This window comes from Bombus vosnesenskii, unplaced genomic scaffold (assembly GCF_011952255.1).
Source record: "Bombus vosnesenskii isolate JDL3184/JDL3185 unplaced genomic scaffold, Bvos_JDL3184-5_v1.1 scf7180000013319, whole genome shotgun sequence".
In the NCBI taxonomy this organism is placed as follows: domain Eukaryota; kingdom Metazoa; phylum Arthropoda; class Insecta; order Hymenoptera; family Apidae; genus Bombus; species Bombus vosnesenskii.
In genome coordinates, this window is record NW_022882964.1 from 1,793,685 (window position 1) to 1,813,334 (window position 19,650).

Here is a 19,650-nt window from a genome sequence, read left to right on the forward strand (position 1 = left end):
CAAACAAGTATCGGCACCTTGCAACATATTTTTTACGTTGCTCGTGTATGCCACGAACTTTCTACTAATTCAACGAGAAAGTACTCGACGGTTGCTACATTGTACGTTGTTATACATATCTCGTTTCAACCTTGAGAGACTCAAAATTCACGATAGTTGCCTACCACTCGAACAACTTTTATTGCAGCAACGTCGATAACGTAACAATTTTCCTATATCCGTAATTGGATCGTGTCACTTTATCTCTAAAGTATGGAACTGCAGAAGCTGACCGTAAAAAATTGCAAAATGGGTCATACCGCTAGAATCGGAACAGTTTATTGTCTGCAATCCTTATGATTTTTTTTTCATCTTTCGATATACAAATTTTTATATTGTTTATATCTTTATATCTCGAATAAGAATTTTGTTTTTGAATCCTCAGATATAAGAATTTAAACGCTTGATTTCGTAATTGTCTGATATAAGAATTTCTATATCTTCTCCAAAACTTGTAATTTATGTTATCGAACTTGTAATTTATAATAACTTGGTCTTTAATAACCTCCTCACACTCGCAACTTCAAACGTAAGAATTTGGAATACGTTCATCGAAACGATTTGTAATAGTTTCTTATGAAATTGGCTGCTTCAGTTTGATACATAGGTTGCCATTAGAACTTTCATTTATCTTTATTTTACCGAAAGCATCTACTTAGTCTATTCACATAATCGAGATATTAAGTAATGAAAATGTCAAACCGCAATATTATCTTCTTCGTAATGTAAACACGTCTTTTTACCTCAATGAATAAAGACAAAAAGAAAAATTGCAGAACGGCTGCCACGTCGGAGATGATTAATTTGATGCAGCTGATACTTTCTACCTCCTTTATAGAATTAAATTAATCACGCTGTTCAATGTACGAACAAATATCGAGCGTGAGTCATCGTAGTATTTTCTCAATACTTTTGCAGAGAAAAATATTCTGCTTTAACGAAGATACCTAAGAGACAAATTAAAGCAAGAAAAATATGTCGACGTTACGCTCAATATCTTCAGACATTTCAAAATTGACGATTTTTCACCCATTGTTCGCCGAAGATACGTATCGATACATTTTGTGTTAGGTTTCCGTGATTGTCGTTAACCGGGAACATATTTAGACGCGTTTAGAGGCAGCTTAAATTTCTTACAGTTTAAAATTGATAAAATGTTCATTATAAAGTTTGTTACTACTTTTATCCCCCGCCATTTGTCACGTTAGGTTTTTTCTGACTTTTTGCACGTCACACGCGGATGTTTCAATATTGGTTTACACGAAAAATAACCGGCCGCAGACGTTACTTTCTGCATAAATCCCCCCGGTGAACAAAGTGATAAAATATGTCACTCTTCTATCAAACCGTAACGAAAAACGGTACAACCAAAATAAAGTTGAATTAACTCGACATATTTCTGATCCTTCGGGTTTCAATCGTGTTATTAATACTTGTACATTGCACTTTATTGCCCGACGTTTCGTGAACATTCCAGCCCGATTCATCAGATCAGACTTGAAAATATTCCTTTGAACGTATTGATACGGTCGGGCTTCGTTCGTTGGAACGAAATTTTAGTTAATGTCCGAATAAACCAACTATTACTATTATTAGTTTTTTTTTTTTATTTAGTTGTTTACATTCACAATTTGTTCGATTTGGACATTTGGTAGAATTAACTATTACGTGAACGAAAAATAATAATAATAAATAAGTAGGAAAGATAAGCGAACTCCTATTATATAAATTGTTTGCCCTCCGACAATTTCAGATAAATGAAGTTCTCTTGTAACAGGACTGAGACCCGGAACATGTCGTCTATTCGTCGTGAAAGTTGAAAATCTAAAAATTTCAATTAGCTCTCTCCTCTTTTCTCTAAGGCGATTTCCTGCGCAAAATATCATGACGATATTATCGCTAACTTGTCAATATCCAACAAACAATCGGCAATGGCATCTAACGATCAACGGGGAAGAGAGAGACCTGAGAAGGAGAGGCCACTATACCCGCAGCCACGTTACGGCGGTTTCGTTTCTTGGAAAAGGAAGAAACGGTGGCAGCGATCGAAAGGGCGGCACCGGTGCTGTCGTGGATCCGCGAACGCACGATATCTGGCGAATCGATCGAAAGAACGGACACGAGTGTTCGATAACGACAACGCTTGACGCGCTTTCCCGACTATAGAAAGGTCTCTGGCGGCGGCAGTTGCCGCAAGTGTGCGTTAAAGAGGCCATTTAACCTTTCACAAGGTATAAGCGGGTCGCCATGCTCCGAGTTCCCACGCGACGGATGTTCCGCTGTGCGGCGAGGGTCGCGAGGAGCCCCAAGGGCGTTCATGACCTAGGACAAAAACCCAAGTTTTTGAGAAAAATTCCTAACTTTATTACGTCTTGGGACCGACGAATTCTAACTTTTCATCGGTTTTGATGTTATACAACGGTTATAAAAAATGTTTTCACACCGTTTTATTTATTGTAGGATTGGACCTGGAGTACTGTGATATTAAAGTTTGTATCGTTTAATAGTAGCATATGTATGTCTATAAACTATTCGATACTATCAACATGGAATGTAAAAGCTGATGAAAAAAGGTTTCATTGGAAAATAAGGAATAAATTGTACGCATGATCGTTCCTGTCACTGTGTATACAAATATTTTTTCTTTATTTATTGATACGATTGTCGTAGGTTTGATAGCGTTCTATCCGAGTTATTGCAGTACGTGAGAGTCATCGTAGTTCATCGAAACGATGCAAGGTAATCTGTATGAATATTCTTTCATTTTAACTTGCACTTTTACTTAAATTGAGCAGTGGATGCTCACATTCTATTTTCTTTTCTCTTTTTATGGGAATAAAACTATTAATTAAGGATTAATTTAGGAGATTAATTAGCTGAACAAATTGGAAATGGACTATATTTTATTCAAGTTCCTACAGTTTTAGTCTCTTCTATGTAATTTATTTTATATCTCAATCATCAATTTCATATTTTGTGGCCAAAGTTTTGAACCATTTTAATTCAATAATTCATTAAACATCTGTCAATGTTTTTTGAGAAAATCGAAATTCCGTAAGTCTACTTCTGTCAGTAATTATCAGTTATTTATTTAAGGGTATCCATTTACTTGCTACGTTATGCATGTTCATTATTTATTATTAATAAATCTTATCGTAACTGAGTCGCCATACTCGTATCAAATGTTCTTCAACTTGTGCATGGACGAAATGACACGGTAGCAGAGAGCAAACAAACATTTTATATAACTGTTTATTTCAATTCGATGCTTTCGTTACAAAAATAAATATTTTATACTTTCAACAACCTCGTAAAGAAAATTTATGTGCATTTCTGCTGGTAGCAAACGAGCCAATTTCAATTTTAACGAATACAATAATTTATTAGATTCATAAGATTTTGTTCTGCAAATATTTTGTCACTGAATAAACACATTTATCATCGATGCTAAATATATTTTATCATGTTACAAAAATTATTGAACAATTAAATATTCTATGAACAGTATTTAATAACGGGCTATCACAATATCGAATATTGAATTCCAATAAAATATCAGAGAATCTCTCATAAAAATGAAAAGGGGAATGTGTGGATTAATATTAATAAAAATCACGATGGAAATGGATATTATTTTCTATCTCAAGAGTACATTGCGTTATTTTATTCCCTATTTGCGTTAGATTGTTTCACGAATTGTTGTTTAATCAACTTAACCGAGCATTTTATAAAATATTACGCATCAATTTCCTCTGCGCTGCATTTTCTGACAAATTTACCGTGTATACCAGGAAACACAGTCCTGTCTTCCTTAAATGCAACTAATCAACTTTAAGATGGCTCATCTGCATATTCAGTGAGTAATTTTCTTGAGATGCACGGGAGACAAAAATTAAATAGTACAGCTGGAGTAAATGATGCCTGAAACTGTCATCTTGCTAACAATGAACATCAGCCACGGTGAGAAACGAACAAAGTAAAAGTAAAGGCAAACGAGAAAAACGAAAGCCTCTCGACACTTTTTATAATTTGATATACCGAGCTTCAGGATCGATTTAATCCATTTTTAATTGAGTAAATGGCACATGCAAAAAGAATGATAATAGCAGAAAGATAAAAATATTTAGAAAGAGGTGGAAAATTGCTTGAATTGAAAAGATATAAAGTTGATTAATGCAGCGATAAAAAGAACAACGAAATATAATAATAACAGGAACGAAGAGAGTAAAAAGAAGAAACAAGCTTCCTACATTTTTACGATTTGATAAATTTCACGTACAAAGAGAACGACGATAACAGAAGGGTAAAAATATTTGTAAAATATATTGTTATTAAAATGTGAACATATAGAGTTGATTATTATAGTCGTGCAACTAAGTAAACAAGTGAATAGCTTCCTTTGCAAGTGAAAAGTAGAACACTCGATATCAGAGTGTATGTAAATGGTTTCCATTTCGAATATTAAATTGAAGGAAACAAAATCCGTATGACGCAGCTAACAAGTTAATTGGCTGTGGCTTTAGTCCAGCAAACGAGAAATTCAACTTCGAATCTTGTTCCAACAATCCCATTAACTAGTTGACTGCTCTTACCATCCATAATTCTTAAAATTAGGATCTCCCGGTGTCTAAATCTTTAGTTTTAACTCGGTGTCTGTGTTATTCTTAATTTCGATCTCTCAGTTGAAATATAGCGACGAGTTTAGAGATTTTCCAAATTTTGGAGATGTAGAAATTTGCAAGATTTCTACGTTCATTTTTTGACCTCCAAATATTTTCTACAACACTGTCACGCTGGACCGATAACTATCGTTTCCGATATATACGTATTAACCGTGTTTTAATTAATTTCGATGATACGTTCAAAACTTAGAGCGAATATTCGGGAGAGAATATAATACCTATAACATTGGTATTAGATATAATCAAAAAGTTAATTAACGAAATGAATTTGGCGATCGATAGGTTAATTTAAAAATAATTTTCCAGATGAACGTGTCTCAGTCACAATAGTATAAAATTTTCTATATTCCTCTATATCTGTCTCCTTCTAATCCACTCAATAACTTGTACAATACCATCATCATTCGTAGTTTCAATGTTAGCAAAACGCATAGCAGTTGGTGACACTTTTCGCGAACGAAATCGCGCTCTCTAACCGGATGCCAACAATTAAGACAGGCAGTACGTTAAGACGTCCCTTCGAGTTCGAAACAGAAACTCCGGCGCGAAGTTATGAGCTAGCCTCGCCGGAAGTTTGCAAAGTCAGCTGCAGCGTTTACATTCAGTGAGGACATACCGAGGTGTTGCGGATCGATCGACAAATAAAATGCACTTTATAATATAATATATATATATTATATTACTTTACGCACTTTAATAATATTAAAAATATACAACATTAATAATTTCAATATTAATAATATTAAAAAAATACATGGATGGATACACAATGTAATTCAATTCCAAAATTAGACTCAAGACTTTAGGATTTTATCCTTTGGCGCATAAATGGCCAATTTTAGCTTTTTACGAAATTTTGTCGATCCACAAGCTGTTTTTAAGGGGCTTATGCACTTGGGTTTAACAGATTCTTTTCATCTTTCGCTATTCCTTTTTAATCATAAAGTGATGTAAATCAACGAAATAACAGAAATTTACTTATCAGATTTTTCTTTATATAATCTTTATATTTTAGCAACATTCGTAATATTGTTGATACAAACCGATCAAATTGTCCACATACTTATGAGTAGAAGCACACTTGGACTTTGAACTGAATGCATCATTTTAACACGCTCTGAAAGTTCTTAATTGCGTGTTTTCCCTACCTTCCACACGTTCTCGCGAATCTTTCTGCTGTTATTTAGGTTTCCGCGGTTCTCAAAAGGAGAAAAGACATTTGTCTTGCGGCGAATTAAGTCATCGAGAATAGCGCACCGTTGATATCGTTGATATTCCATAGATGTGAAAACACGTTTCTCGTCTCGTGGATTCTACGTGGCTCGGTATTCAAATCGTGCGAGTATTCGTGAAACACGACACACGTTCTACAAACGTGTGAGTTTCTTTGGCAACGGGGATACAAAATTCCAGGAATTCTGATTATTTTTGCTATTGCCGCTGTAATTAATTTTCCACTGACATTAGGATACAGTACCGCGCAAAAGTTTCAGCCCACCCGGAGGAAACGTTTACCTATTTTCAGAATGAATATCTAATATTATTTTAACTTCATACTAATTCGAACGAATTGCTCGTTCATTTCGACGAACGAGTCGCCTGTTCTTTTACTACAAAGTCGACTAAAAAATGTCTTCCATAACAAATGAAAATTCTTAGTGTTACAAAATGGTACAAACAATAAACGGCACAGTATATAAATTGATTTCACATTCACGATAAACCAACATCGCTTTCCCACAAATCCAATACACAAATCGTTTCGTTTCAGCTATCTGCTTTCTTTATCTTTATCCTGCAAGTTTCAGTCACGGAACCACAAACTGCTACTTTTCCCATGGTAAAAAAGTTAATACCAGGTCGCAATTACTTTCCCATTTCTTCTTCTCCTTAATATACCAAACTTCTGCTTTTTATTCGCCGAACGCAAAATCCTTTTTCGTACAAAATTCGACCGCCGCGTTTGCCATCGGTTTGACGCAGTAATTAAAAATATAATGCCGCATTGTAATAGTGTGTTGCATGCTCCGCCGCACTATTACATGCTTCTCGTTATCACACCTTGAAATTTAATCAATCCGCCCGGTAGCAGACTCATTCTGGCTTCATTTACATGCACGTGGAACCGGATAGAGCCGCGAAAGGCGAAGGGCAGGCGGAACGAAGCGACCAGGATCGCGAGAAATTTCCGAAGAAAAGGGGGATCCACTCGAGTCTCGCTCGCTCTTTCTCTCTCTCTCTCTCTCTCTCTCTCTCTCGCTCTCTCTCTCTCTCTCTCGTTAAATCACGAACACCTACTTCGACTTTGATTAATTTCATGCGAGCGCGCGAGTAACAGGACGGCGTTACAACTCGTTCGACGAGTCGATCTGCCTCTTCATCCACCCACCAGCCTTTTCTCTGCCTTCCTACTTTACTCTTCGTTTTCTCGAAACCACCACAACCCTTCGCAGAATTTCCTCGACGCTTACCTTGTACGTGAAATAAAAGCTCGACCCGTTAGCTACTACGTGTACAATAGTACTCATTCTTTCGATTCTTCTATTTTTCTTCGATGTCAACATTGTTGCTTACTAGACACTTCTCTTTCGGATTTTACCGTACGATTGTTCGAGTATAGACGCGAGTTCATCATTTTAAGAAACTAAATTGTTCGCACACTTTTTACTCTTTCATTACTTTCGCGCAGGGAAGATGTGTTTTTCTGGTGTTGGTAAGACGGCTGTTAATTATAATTTATACGCTGTAATTCGTATATTTACATTCATATGTTAAATTATAGGTATACGTGTAAATTAATTTTTTTGAAATTGTAACTTTGTATGTACAAGTATCATACATATGTAAGAGCAGCTGTTGGTTAACTGGTTACTGGTTGGTCATTAAATGTTAATGAAGGAAAAAAATCTGAAAGTACAGTAATTAAGGAACGGACGAAAAAATATCATATCACGACGAAGGATTGTGTATCGTTAACATAAAAAGAGATATTATTAAGACGCTTATCTCTATAACCACTTTTACGAAATATGTCTAGTCTCATCCTAATAGAATTATTTTAGTTGATCGATAATTTCATTATTTATACAGTGAAAATTCTTTGCAATACATATAAATATACCGTATCAATGAAATTATTCTAGTAAACCGAGGATTGAACTGCGTATAAATGAAAAATTCTTTACGACATTTCACGACGATTTTAATGATTTATAAACTTGCCTATTTTATACTGGAAAATACACGAACTATAATTTAATGCTATATACAAAACTTGGTATCTAACACTACATCGGAATTCGCATAACTCGCGCGGGAAAACATATACATCAGCGACTCCCTCTGCTAAATCGTACGGTTTTAAAGTTTACGATCAATTTTTTTCCACGGCACACAGTTGCACCATCTCTCGCACAATAATTTCGTTACTGAAATCACGCGAACGATTTGTCTGAAGCAACCAAGTTGCATGCGACTCTTGCACCGTTCTCTCGTAGCAAACCGAAAGGTTAAGCCACGCTCACCCAAGCTGCACCTGAGATTAATTGCAACTTGGAAAGCACCGCTGCTATAATCCAACGCGTTTTTCCCGCCAACGTTTCCATCGATACATCGAACGTTCCCCGGCATTACGAACCCTTATCTGTAATTTCCTTATTTGCAACCGGTCAAGAAACGTAAAATCGCGGATAAGGCAGAGGGAAAAGATGAGATCGCGGACGCTCGACTCGCCAACGTGGCCGTGTGCAATTTTTCCGAGAAGGTCTCTCGTAAATTCGCGAACCGGCGAGACACGGTCGAACAAGTAACAAAAATAACTCACGAATAATGGAAATATGTATCGATGAAATTAACGCGTTCGCTGAAATTAACGGATTCGACTTTTGTTTCCTACGATGCTGTTTAACGTAAATTATCGTAGAATTTTTCATAATTTCGGAATTTTTAATTCACGCGACACGATCGAGTTGGACGTGTTAAATACGGCTCGTTTGCTCAAAACCGTAAATATTAATTTCAATTATTTACTATATAATTCGTGCACTACAAGGATACGCAACAAATAGACCGTAAATTTTTATACAAAATCATACTTTCGAGAATATAATGGAAAAAGTAGAATCTCCGTGGAGAACTGTGTTATTCATTAATTATAAAAGCCACTATATTTTGGATAGTTTATACAGGGTGGTTGGTAACTGGTGGTACAAGCGGAAAGAGGGTGATTCTACGCGAAAAAAAAGTCGAAAATATAGAATAAAAATTGTTCGTTCGAGGCTTTGTTTTCGAGAAAATCGACTTTGAATTTTCGCTCGGTACGCGTGCGGTACGTTATAACGTGGATCGTTGTCTCGATGGAAAAATTAAAAAAAAAATTAAAAAATGATTTTTATTCTATATTTTCGACTTCTTTTTTCGCGTAGAATCACCCCCTTTCCGCTTGTACCACCAGTTACCAACCACCCTGTATATCTTTTCATATCGTATGTATTTTGCGCAATTTTGTATTTTCCCTGTAAATACGTAAAGATCCGCAGTTTAATAACAAATAAAACTTAAGTATGTAACACTAGTATCTACTAATTCGATTAAACTTCATCGACACCTATTTCCACTACCTGTTCACTTATTTTTGACCCCGATCGTATCGCGTTTAGCGAGTAGACTACACGATAACCGTACACTTAACGCGCAACAGTGACACCACGAACAGCCAGGGACCAGCTGTAAACTTCGAGTCGGCTCTCGCAACATGGAATTTAATTCATGGGCGATAAAGTGGTCGCAAAGAATTTACGATTGATTGATCCGGGACGTGCCGAGCTATGGAAAGGATTGTTGGATATCCAGTGATCTATGCAAGCTATTATAAAGCGTGGATATTACGCTCGGTTATGTATCATTATGCATATTCCATTAAATGTCGGATGGTATACAGGGTGTTTCGTTATTTGTAGTTTTCTGTCGCTTTGGTTTCTCGAGTGTCATCGGGTGGTTTAGCAATTAGAAATAAGAATTGTGTAAATTCGAATTTTACTATAACTTAATAATAATTTAATTTAGATAAAGTTTAATAATAAATGATTGGTAGTTGTCGCGTGCAAACGTTGTGGTAGATGTTTGAATGGACGATCGGTATACGCATCTATCAATCAGAGATTAATTAATCATTAATTATTAATGCACGTACATTACGTATCTATGACTGGTATATTTCATTCATATTACGATCAGAAAGCATCCATACTAATTTATTCACACTTTTCTATCAATTTATATATCGTTTTAATGTATTTGAAACGTTTCGATTACGAAGAGGCGGTCGAAATGTTGCAAATAATTGTATTTCTATTATTTAAAGAATATCTTGCTACTAATCTGTTAATGGATTTTGTCAGGAAAGATCAGAGTAGAGAAAGAATGGTGGTTGTATATAATTGTGAAAAGAATTTACCGAGTGTCACTGTGTGAAGATTTTTTGATAAAACGATCGTATAATGATTGTGATAAGTAATTAATAATCGAAAATGGTAACGTAAACAATCTTTGATGAAGCGATATGAGTTTCGTGATACGTATTACGTGAAAGTTTTGGAAATGCTTGAAAGTAATTGGAAAATTAATTAGTTCGTAATTAAATGTGAAATTGATGAAACGTGGAGGTTAATTCATCTTTGAACATGAATTTTGAGTCTTCCCAACAAATTTAAATCCAACGCATAATAATAAGAATACGGTGATGTTACGTTGTCTAAAATTTTTCAACCATAAAATATGAACAACATTATTTTCACGTACTTTATAATTAAAAAGGTATGCTACTATTAATGTTAGAAGTATCCTTATGGCAACCTAGAAACGTATTAATTCACTGTAGAATCTCTACGTGCTTTATTATTTAAGAAAGATCTACGTATAGTATTTAATAATAATAATAATAACAAGTAATAAAGAAACTTTTATTATCTTTAAACTTGTAAAATATTATTGCGATAACGTTATGTCTTATGTCACGCGAAAAGGGCTTATGTTAGAGCAAATGCAACTCACATATGTTGTTTATGTGTACTACATATACGCGTATCTACAATTAAAACTTGTAAACCTACATTCGATGCAACTATAGTCTTGTTCTACGACGAAACTATCCTCATAGTCACGAGCATCATGTCTATAAGAATAATGCAGAACCGAAGGAATAATCGATCGTTCGATGCTACACTTTCTTGGTTACAACACCCGTAGATCAAATTACGAAGGAAATTCGAAGTACTTTTGCAAACTTCCCTCGCAAAACTTTTAAGTAGAGCAGTTATAATGAAAATTATTTTTTTACAATAGCTTTAAGATAATTTAAGAAAGATGTCGCTATTTATTTACCCCGTTTTCTAAGAAGTTCTGTTTTCTATATTTAAGCAGATGTTTGTATACGCGTTATAAATTAACGCGTTATACTTTCTCGGTTTATCGACGAGAGCGATCAAAGTTTCCTGAAATGGGAAAAGTCCACGATAGAAATTGACGAGACACTGCAATGTGTTTAATCACATCGCATCGAGGAAACGGTTTCTTCGAAGGCACGCTACTGATCTAGATTATTCGGCCAACGAAGTTGCAACTTTGATAGACGAAGACTCTGTGTTCCAATTCTACTTACTAAATTACTTCTGGTTACTAAATTAACGATTCTCGAATTGTTTCAAGCGGAATATCCGGTACGTGGTTATCGATATGAATTAGGAAAAATTATCCTTCGATCCTGTAAATATTCGCACATCGTTGGTGCATCGTTATGTTACATGCGATACGCTACGCGTATCTAACGTAATTCCATTAAACTCTACGCGGTGCTACTTTCGAATGTCGAAACTAAAAAACAAAAAAAAAGAAAAAAAATGAAATTAACAGTTTGATCGCTGGAACGAACGAAACGACGAACGAAAACTTCGGCTTTAACCACCCTACCCCACAAACACCCTTTTGAAATACGAAAACGCCTGAACCAGAGAGCATGCCGCGAGGTATTGAGAAAAGCCGAAAAGTCACGGAAAGGGGTTGAGGGGAGCTGCGATTAATAACGAAATTCGGTAGCTGGTTGGTGCGGAGAACGGTCGAAGGGAGGCCCGGTAGCCGCGATGGAAATTTCATAATTACTCTCAACCGAGGTAAAACCGACGCGGGATCATCCGCAAAACAAGTAAAGGGTCATCGGCGCAATTTACGATCAGGGGGCCCCCGGTGAAATGCATTACCATAAAAACCGCTCTAATCACGGGTACACGAGAGAGCAGAAGCCGGAGCCGTGTGAGCGAGCTGCGGCTGAGGCGGCGCGGCGTTGCACACAGGCCACCCAACCTCGCGATATTATATTTTAAAGAGCCGCGGCCCCGGCGTCGGTACGCGTACTCCACTTTATCCGTGCCGTACCGTGTAATAACCTCTGACTTCCTGTTCGTGTAAAGAGTCAGCTATACACACGCTCATTCACTATGGATAAAAGTGAATCGATAATGATACGCACTCGACAAAAATGGCGCCGCCATCAGACAGGCCGGCACTTGCGAGTGGCGAAGCCTGCCTCCTCCACCCTGTCTCCATTCCCTCTCCTCTTCTATCGTCTATATCGCGTACCAAACCCCCTCGTGGGAATAGAGGCGAAGCGCGTCGAACGTTCCGGCTGATAACCGTATTACGATTTAACGAGAAACCGGTGTCAGTTTTGTCGGTGCATAATGGCCGACGATTCGCCCGCTTACACCGGCCCTCGCTCGATTGCGCTGCAACGCTTCGACGAAACGAAACGCTGCGAGGAGCCAACCTGCACACCCGGATACACCAAACTTGCTGACTATTGCCCTCTTTCGTGATACGCTACCCCGACTCCGATTAACTCGCGTTCGGTGATCTGCACGGCGATGGAACCAAGAGGTTGCCATTCGGTGGAACCTACGCGTTTCGTTTCTCACTCTCGGCGACCAGAGATCCACAGATCGTGCCTGTGGTTTATCGTTGGATAAGGACATTTATGTTTTAGGTCGTTGTAAGTTTCTTCAGCGCGGAACATTAATTTCGAGGATGTTGGAATCTGTATTTTCAATCCCAAAATATTTAGTCTCGAAATGAAATAGTACGACGAATCAATAGGTCGACGACTCATTGACTTTTCAAATGCTAAAACAGCACTACGAAACGCGAAACATATAAACGTAATATATCGCTTCTTCGTATTTTATCGTCGCGTTCTTCTTCTTACAGCCTTCAGGCGATAAAACGATTTAATATTGACAACGAATCTTAAATTGTGTCGATTCAGCCAACAGTTGAATCGATATCGCATAAACAAAAGGGAATTGTTCGTTGGTTAATTCCGCATTCGGTGTGAATGCCAATTTTTATTAACGAAATTGAAAATACGTATCACTGGCCTATATAGGTCACTGTAATAACCGCGTTACAAAAAGAAAAATTATCTTTTCAGAATATAATACCCGTTACGATAGAACGAATGAAAGAAAATATGCTCCGTAATGCACAGTTCGTATCTCGTTATTATTTAAATGTAAATGATTCTTAATTATCTCTTTAGTAGCTGCTCTGTATAATTTCCATTCATTCAATTCGACAAGGATTAACAGTATTCCGTTACGGCTACGGTACAATTCTCATAAATATGAAATTTCAGTTCCTGCAATTAAAAATTACAGATAAAGATGGAATCGTTAAAAGTTTCGATCGTTCTTTTAACGAGATTACATCTACAATTCAACGGGAGAATTCATATAGAACTAATTCGAGGGTAATTCAGAAGATTATATTGCCAATCTAAATTAATTCCAATGTTTACCAACAATCGTTCATTAAATTTTCTTGAAAATTAACCGCGTGTGCCTTACTGCAAAAACGAATCTTTTACACTCTCTCTGATTTCCTCTCGTTATTAATACAAATCATGCAAATTATAAAATTTGAAAAGAATCCTCGCTTGTACGCGCGCGAATTTCAAATTATTCGAAACTGGCGCACGAAGAACAAAGAAACTACGAAGTTCGTGCATCGTCGAGGTCGAAGCGCAAGAAAAATTTTCGCTGCTTCTTTATTCTCGCGTGAAAGGTATCATCGCCTGGAGCAAACGCCAAAGCTATTCAAATTCGCTATTTATTGTATTTTATCAACACACGCGTCCACGTTTCTTCTGTCTTCTCGCGCCCTCGATCTTTTCACCGTATTCAGGTCGCTTCGCTTTACGCGGTTTTAAACTATCCTTAAATCAGACCAATTTTAATTGACTAACTGTATACGAGATTCGAACGAAGCAAAAGTGATTTCGAATCTTTCCGGCTATTTCTGGTTACGAAGCTGCTGCTTTTCCAAGCTGTAGTTGATCGTGTAAATACTCTAAAGTGGTATCTGACGGCGACTGAGACAGCAGCTGCTCTGTTGTGTGCAATAATCATGCAATAATCGTGTCGAACGATACGAATGGACGACGAAGCTGTGGCGTAAACCTTTACAACGAGCTATATAAGGCAATCTGTCTGCCGAAAAACATTGATTTCATTTCCAATGTTCGAGAAAATTGTTCTTTTTTCGCTTCCAATCGATCGCCATCTTGCACATCGACGATAATTCGCGAGATCGTACATGGTCTGATAAATAATAAGAAAGATCGAAATAAAACAATTTTTTTCTACTTTAACCACTAGGTATAGCGCATTTTTGTTTTATTTTGAAAATCAACGTAGTCAAACAGACGCGATATAGCGTTTCGTTATTGTTCGATAGCAAGCAAATATAAAAAAATTACTGTTTACGATAATTACAACATCGCGATCGTCTCGTTCTAGTACGACGATATTAAAACAAAATTCATGCGGTGAAATCTCACTTATAATAGCTGTTAAGTGTTAATAACTTTTAATAAGTGTTTTACTTTAGTTTCGTATTATCGATGATGTTCTCAATAAAAGAAATATGTCGCTGCGTTAAATAATTTGACGTGAATCAACTTAATCGTCTAATCTGAAATCGTAGCCGATATAAAAGTTGCTTTAAGGAACACGTTAACTTCAACTTTATTTTATTTCCCCACGAAGCACTGGTTTTGTAAACGGGCCTTATTCTAACTAGGGATCTGTGCCGACAGTTATCATAGACGGTGAGAAATGACCACGCGAGCCACCCTTCGGAATAATGTTACAGTTTCGAAGATATCCTAGGGGGTCTGACGTTAAAAATCTTAATTCCACTTTCCTCGGGCCGATACGTGGAAGTTTACGCGCGTGTGTCAGCCACACCTTACAGCTACTTTGATCTTGGTAATTTCATTTTCTTGCACGCTGCTTAAGGGCTACGATGAAAAGCGTGATTAGGAACGCATTTTAGCGAAACGTAACGCAATTATTGTTATTTCGAACACGCAACCTGAGCCGACTCTATCGCTGGATGAAAGAAACGCGGAGCTACAACTTTTATCAGTAATTACACAATCTGCATAACTTCTTCCACTGCGAAAACGGTGTTAATGCTTCGCCGCCACCGATGCTTGTTTTTGTTACACGCGTCCTGGCCACTGATTTAGTGCTTTTGATAGCAACGCGCCCTCTTTAAACCCACCGGAGTAATACGTAGCCGAAGCGAAAGGCATCGGGGGCGATATCTTTCGCGCGATTATCGGACCAAGAGCAAAATTGTTACGAAAATGATCAATGACCGGACGATAGTGACGCGGGTATACGCACACCGTCCATTTCCGAAGGAAAACCTTCGTTTCGAGAACTATATTTTAGCGTGAAATATATTCAAGACTGAAACAGCGAACGAACAACTTGCGCGGAGAAATAATCATTATGGGAGTCGTCGAACGATCTTTCTTTTCTGTTTCCTTTTGCGAGAATTCGAGGGACGAAATTTAGAGATTTGCGATTTAATTCTGACGTTAGTTTTGGACTTTTTCAAGTAGATAGAAACAGGATAGGATAGGATAGGATAGGTAGGTAAGTAGGTAGGATAGGTATAGTTGAAACTTATGGTCTTGGGTTTTAATCGTAAAGTTGCTCTCAGATTTTTTTTTTTTTTTTTATAAACGAATAGAAAAATTCTACATCCGATAGTTGCATTTGGCATATTGTGCGATTCAGTGTTTCTAAAAACGACATTAACGACATTGTATATAGAATAGATACTCGATAAAACCACGTTTCGATTTCGATAAAATAATTAGTTTTATCAAAAACAGCGAAACGTTCTAACCAATTGCAGAGAAAAGTAATCTATTTGCAAATGTGGTATTTCTAGCGTTAATAGTGCATTGATTTTCGAAAGCCAATTTCTATGTCGCAGACTATTTTTTCCAGTTAAATTTTCTAGCGTTTTGTTCGAATGAAAATTGTGTTTCTAGAGAGTGTGGAAAAAGCTTGAATGGTAATAGACACGCGATAACATTTCATAATATACAACCGAAACGAATCATAATCAAAAGTAAAATCATCGTTGATCATCTTGGTATGTAATAATTTCGTAATTAAATTACATATCGCTATAAACAAGCAAGCGTTTGGATACTTTTGAGCGGCGGTGTACACAACGTTACGTACGCAAGAACGCAGCGTCGATCTTGCAACAAATCTATTTCCACGGCATGCAAAAACAGAAGACACGGCTAGCCGGGTAATGAACTAATCTAGCGAGCACCGACAGAGAGAAAGAAGACGAGTCGCGGCGCGGAGAACAGAAGCGGCGTTGAAGAAAGGACGGAGGGACGAAGAGCACTTTTGCCGTGGCTTAATAACATGAGTTTTTCCTGGCCGACTCTGGTAAACGGCGAGAGAAGAGAAAGGGACGCGGCCGTTGAAACGGCAAGGAACCATCCTGGGAGTCAGGTCCATGTAAAAGTCCCTTTGAAATTTTTGCTAATTACCTTACGCCACTGACCATGTACGATTTTAATTAACGAATGAGTTTGGTCGTTCCATAAATTCCAATGTTCTTTTCGTTATCGATCTTCGATGAAGTATCGTCGACTATTTGCCAACAGCATTACGTTATTTCTTCGTTGTCTATTCTCTTAATCATATCGTATTTTAGACGTCTAGTTTCTCAATTGCATCATTTTTTAGACGTTTGCTCCGTTAATCACGTCGGTTTGTACCATTCTGTGTCTTAGGAATTCTGCGAGAAAGATAAAGTGGAAATAGCAATTGAAAATACCAGGTTCGTTTGTCTGGAGCAAGCACTAAATGCAAGGACGTACCAAAACACGTTTTCGAGAAATTTTTACGAAAATATTCTGATCGCGTTCTAAAATTCGCGGAGACTTTGTAAATTAGGGATAGAAAACTGAACTTCTGGATAGAAAGGAACGATGGAATCGTAAATACGACGAAAAGTAACACGTTTCGGTTTTATGTTCTTCGACATCTACTTTTGAAAAACATGAAGATTATCGTACGTTTAGGTATCGAACGAAAAGTTGATCAATGGTAGCCAGTTAATAAATTCAGATAGAGACAATTTTGGACTTGATTCATTACGGTTCTGATCCATTGATATCGACAGAAACCATTCAGATGGTATCAATATGCGTTGCAGTTTCATCATGCTTAATGACCCCTCTGGGTATAACGAATAATAATATGCAAATAAGGTTGATCTCGATCTTTATGGATACGATGAAGTTTAATAGCACGAGCAAATGCGAGTAGCACGGTACGCCAGTAATTAATCAAACACGTTACGAAAGATTACGTGAATATTTTATCGAAACGTTAATGTCGGCTAATGTAGCCTATACAATGTTAATAATTAATCGCCGATTGTGCTATGAAATGTCTATGATTATCGAACACCCTTCGCTTTCTCTATTCCTTTTTTCGTAACTATTGGATTTCATCGTTTCAGCTTATCGAAATTCTTTTGTTCTCTGTACAGTTGATTACCGGTTACTACAGTACGATTATACATAATTAAAAAAGAAAAAATATATATGTATATATATATATATATATATACATACTTCAATAAAAGGAGAAAATTAATTAAATTTCTTTTTAGTGCGTTTAATATGTTGCATCGTTACTCGGTAATAGTAAAAGTGTTACAGCTTTAAAAAATGTGGATAAATAATGTTTCAATTCCAATATTTCGATTAATTGCAGCAACGAGACTGAAAAACTCGTAATAAAATCCTCTAGATAAACAGGAAATTTCCAATATCGTATTTGTCCGATTTTTAAGAAACAACACGCTTGCACCGTTTTTCCATTGACCCCATTAAACGCATAACCAGGAGAAACAATACGCGAAAGTAGAAAACGCAAAGCGAGCTTACCGAGATAAAATCGGCGTGGAAGGAGCAAAATACAGCGTAATAAAAGCAGGATGAAAAGAACGAAAGAGCAGGCAAAAGGGTAAAGTTATGAAAGGCTGAGTTCTCTCCTGAAGATAATGACAGTCCAACTGCGAACACCTCTGGTGACTGAGAGCCCTGACCGTTGTTATTAAACTTATTTCACGCGGCCATCTCATACCCAGAAGCCCACAGACTGGACGAATGATTTTCTTATTCGGGCGTTTCGCTCGGCGATTATTTAAATGAAACGTTGACTTCGTCAGGATTCTATGGCGCGTAATGACGACGTTTGCCTGGCCCGGTCCACTAATTAATTTTTTGTTAATGTCGCTTACGATATTTTATTTCGGCCGGAGAAATTTAATAACATCGACGTTCGATGGATTCCTCGAACGTACAATTTGGGAAAATTACGAGAAAACGAGGAAACTTTTGTTCCTCATCTTCGACGAAAGATTGTTTGCGATATGATGGAGTATTCTTTTGGTCGGATTGATTTTTCTTGAGAAGCAAAGTCGCGCAAAGGAAGACGGAAAATCGCTCAAAGAAAGTTTTTCTTACCGATGCGTCGTTCGCTTCTTTTCGGTGAGCATCGTTTGCCAAGGTTTTACTTGCTTTTCTGCTTGAATCCTGGAAATGAGATTTTTGTTACGAAAGAGATATCGAAACGCGTTTTCTTGTTCGATACACGAATAAGGTAGCAAGAAGAACAACGAGATCGCAAACGCAACCATGGATCAAACGTTTGAATAAAAATTACCGATTTGTCTTTATCCTTTTACCGGAAGATACATTACGTACGATAAAAAAATATACTCGCCTCTTAGAGTGTAACGAATATCGACGCATTAAAACGGAGAAATGAATCGATCGTTACGATTTGCCACTCTTTAACGTTTTTGTTTTGCGAGAAATATTTGTTGCTGGGCGGATGAAAAATTTGAGAATAATAGAGAAAAGAAATTCATCAGAACTTAATGTAAAGAAAAGAATCCGAAATTGGTCATTTTGAGTTCAACGGTTCCAGTGTTAATTTCCCTAGGTTGTGCAGCAATTATTAGCTTCTGAGGCGTGCTATACACAACCAAAACGATCTTAATAACAAACAGCTCTTCCCAGTGAGTAGAAGTGTCCGTTCGGAGGGCTGTCATTACCACTAGGAGGCGACTCGCTTCTTCGTAACTTCTCTTTCTCTGCCTCTCCGTGATCTCTTTCTGCGTTTTCTGCGTCTGCTCTTCTGTTTTCGCTTATCGTTGGTCTTCCTCCGCGTCTCAGTCCATCCAGCTCGTAGCTTTCTCTTCCTCTTCGTTCGTCCTTCTCTCTCATTTCAGTCTAACCTTTTCGTCCGTCTCGTTCGTTTTCGTTGCACGCGCGACTCTACTCGACCTCTGGGAATTTCTCCGGCAGCAGCAGCAGAGATAATGACAGTCGCGAGGGTGGTCGGGTGATGCGTGACCACGTGCCGACTTCCTCTGCGTGAGATTGCATCTGAGAGCGACGCTACGCACTGAAAAATTCGACCGGGCAGATCGGCCACGAGAATGGAATTTCTCTTTCACCAGAAGATGGACAACCGTGAAC

General features: G+C 37.4%; 1 protein-coding gene across 4 annotated transcripts in view; it reads right to left on the reverse strand.

Moving 5' to 3' along the window:
* LOC117235795 overlaps positions 1 to 19,650 on the reverse strand; it is a 113,040-nt gene that overhangs the window by 26,463 nt on the left and 66,927 nt on the right. For 3 of the 4 annotated variants that reach the window (XR_004493730.1, XM_033498136.1, XM_033498137.1), the window contains exon 3: positions 18,631 to 18,699. The exons of the other annotated variant lie outside the window; for it this stretch is intronic. Coding sequence is in view for 2 of the 3 variants with exons in the window: in XM_033498136.1 (XP_033354027.1) it covers positions 18,631 to 18,699 (69 nt within the window). In the remaining variant the exon portion in view is untranslated. The remainder of the gene's footprint in view (positions 1 to 18,630; positions 18,700 to 19,650) is intronic. 4 annotated transcript variants of the gene reach the window in all.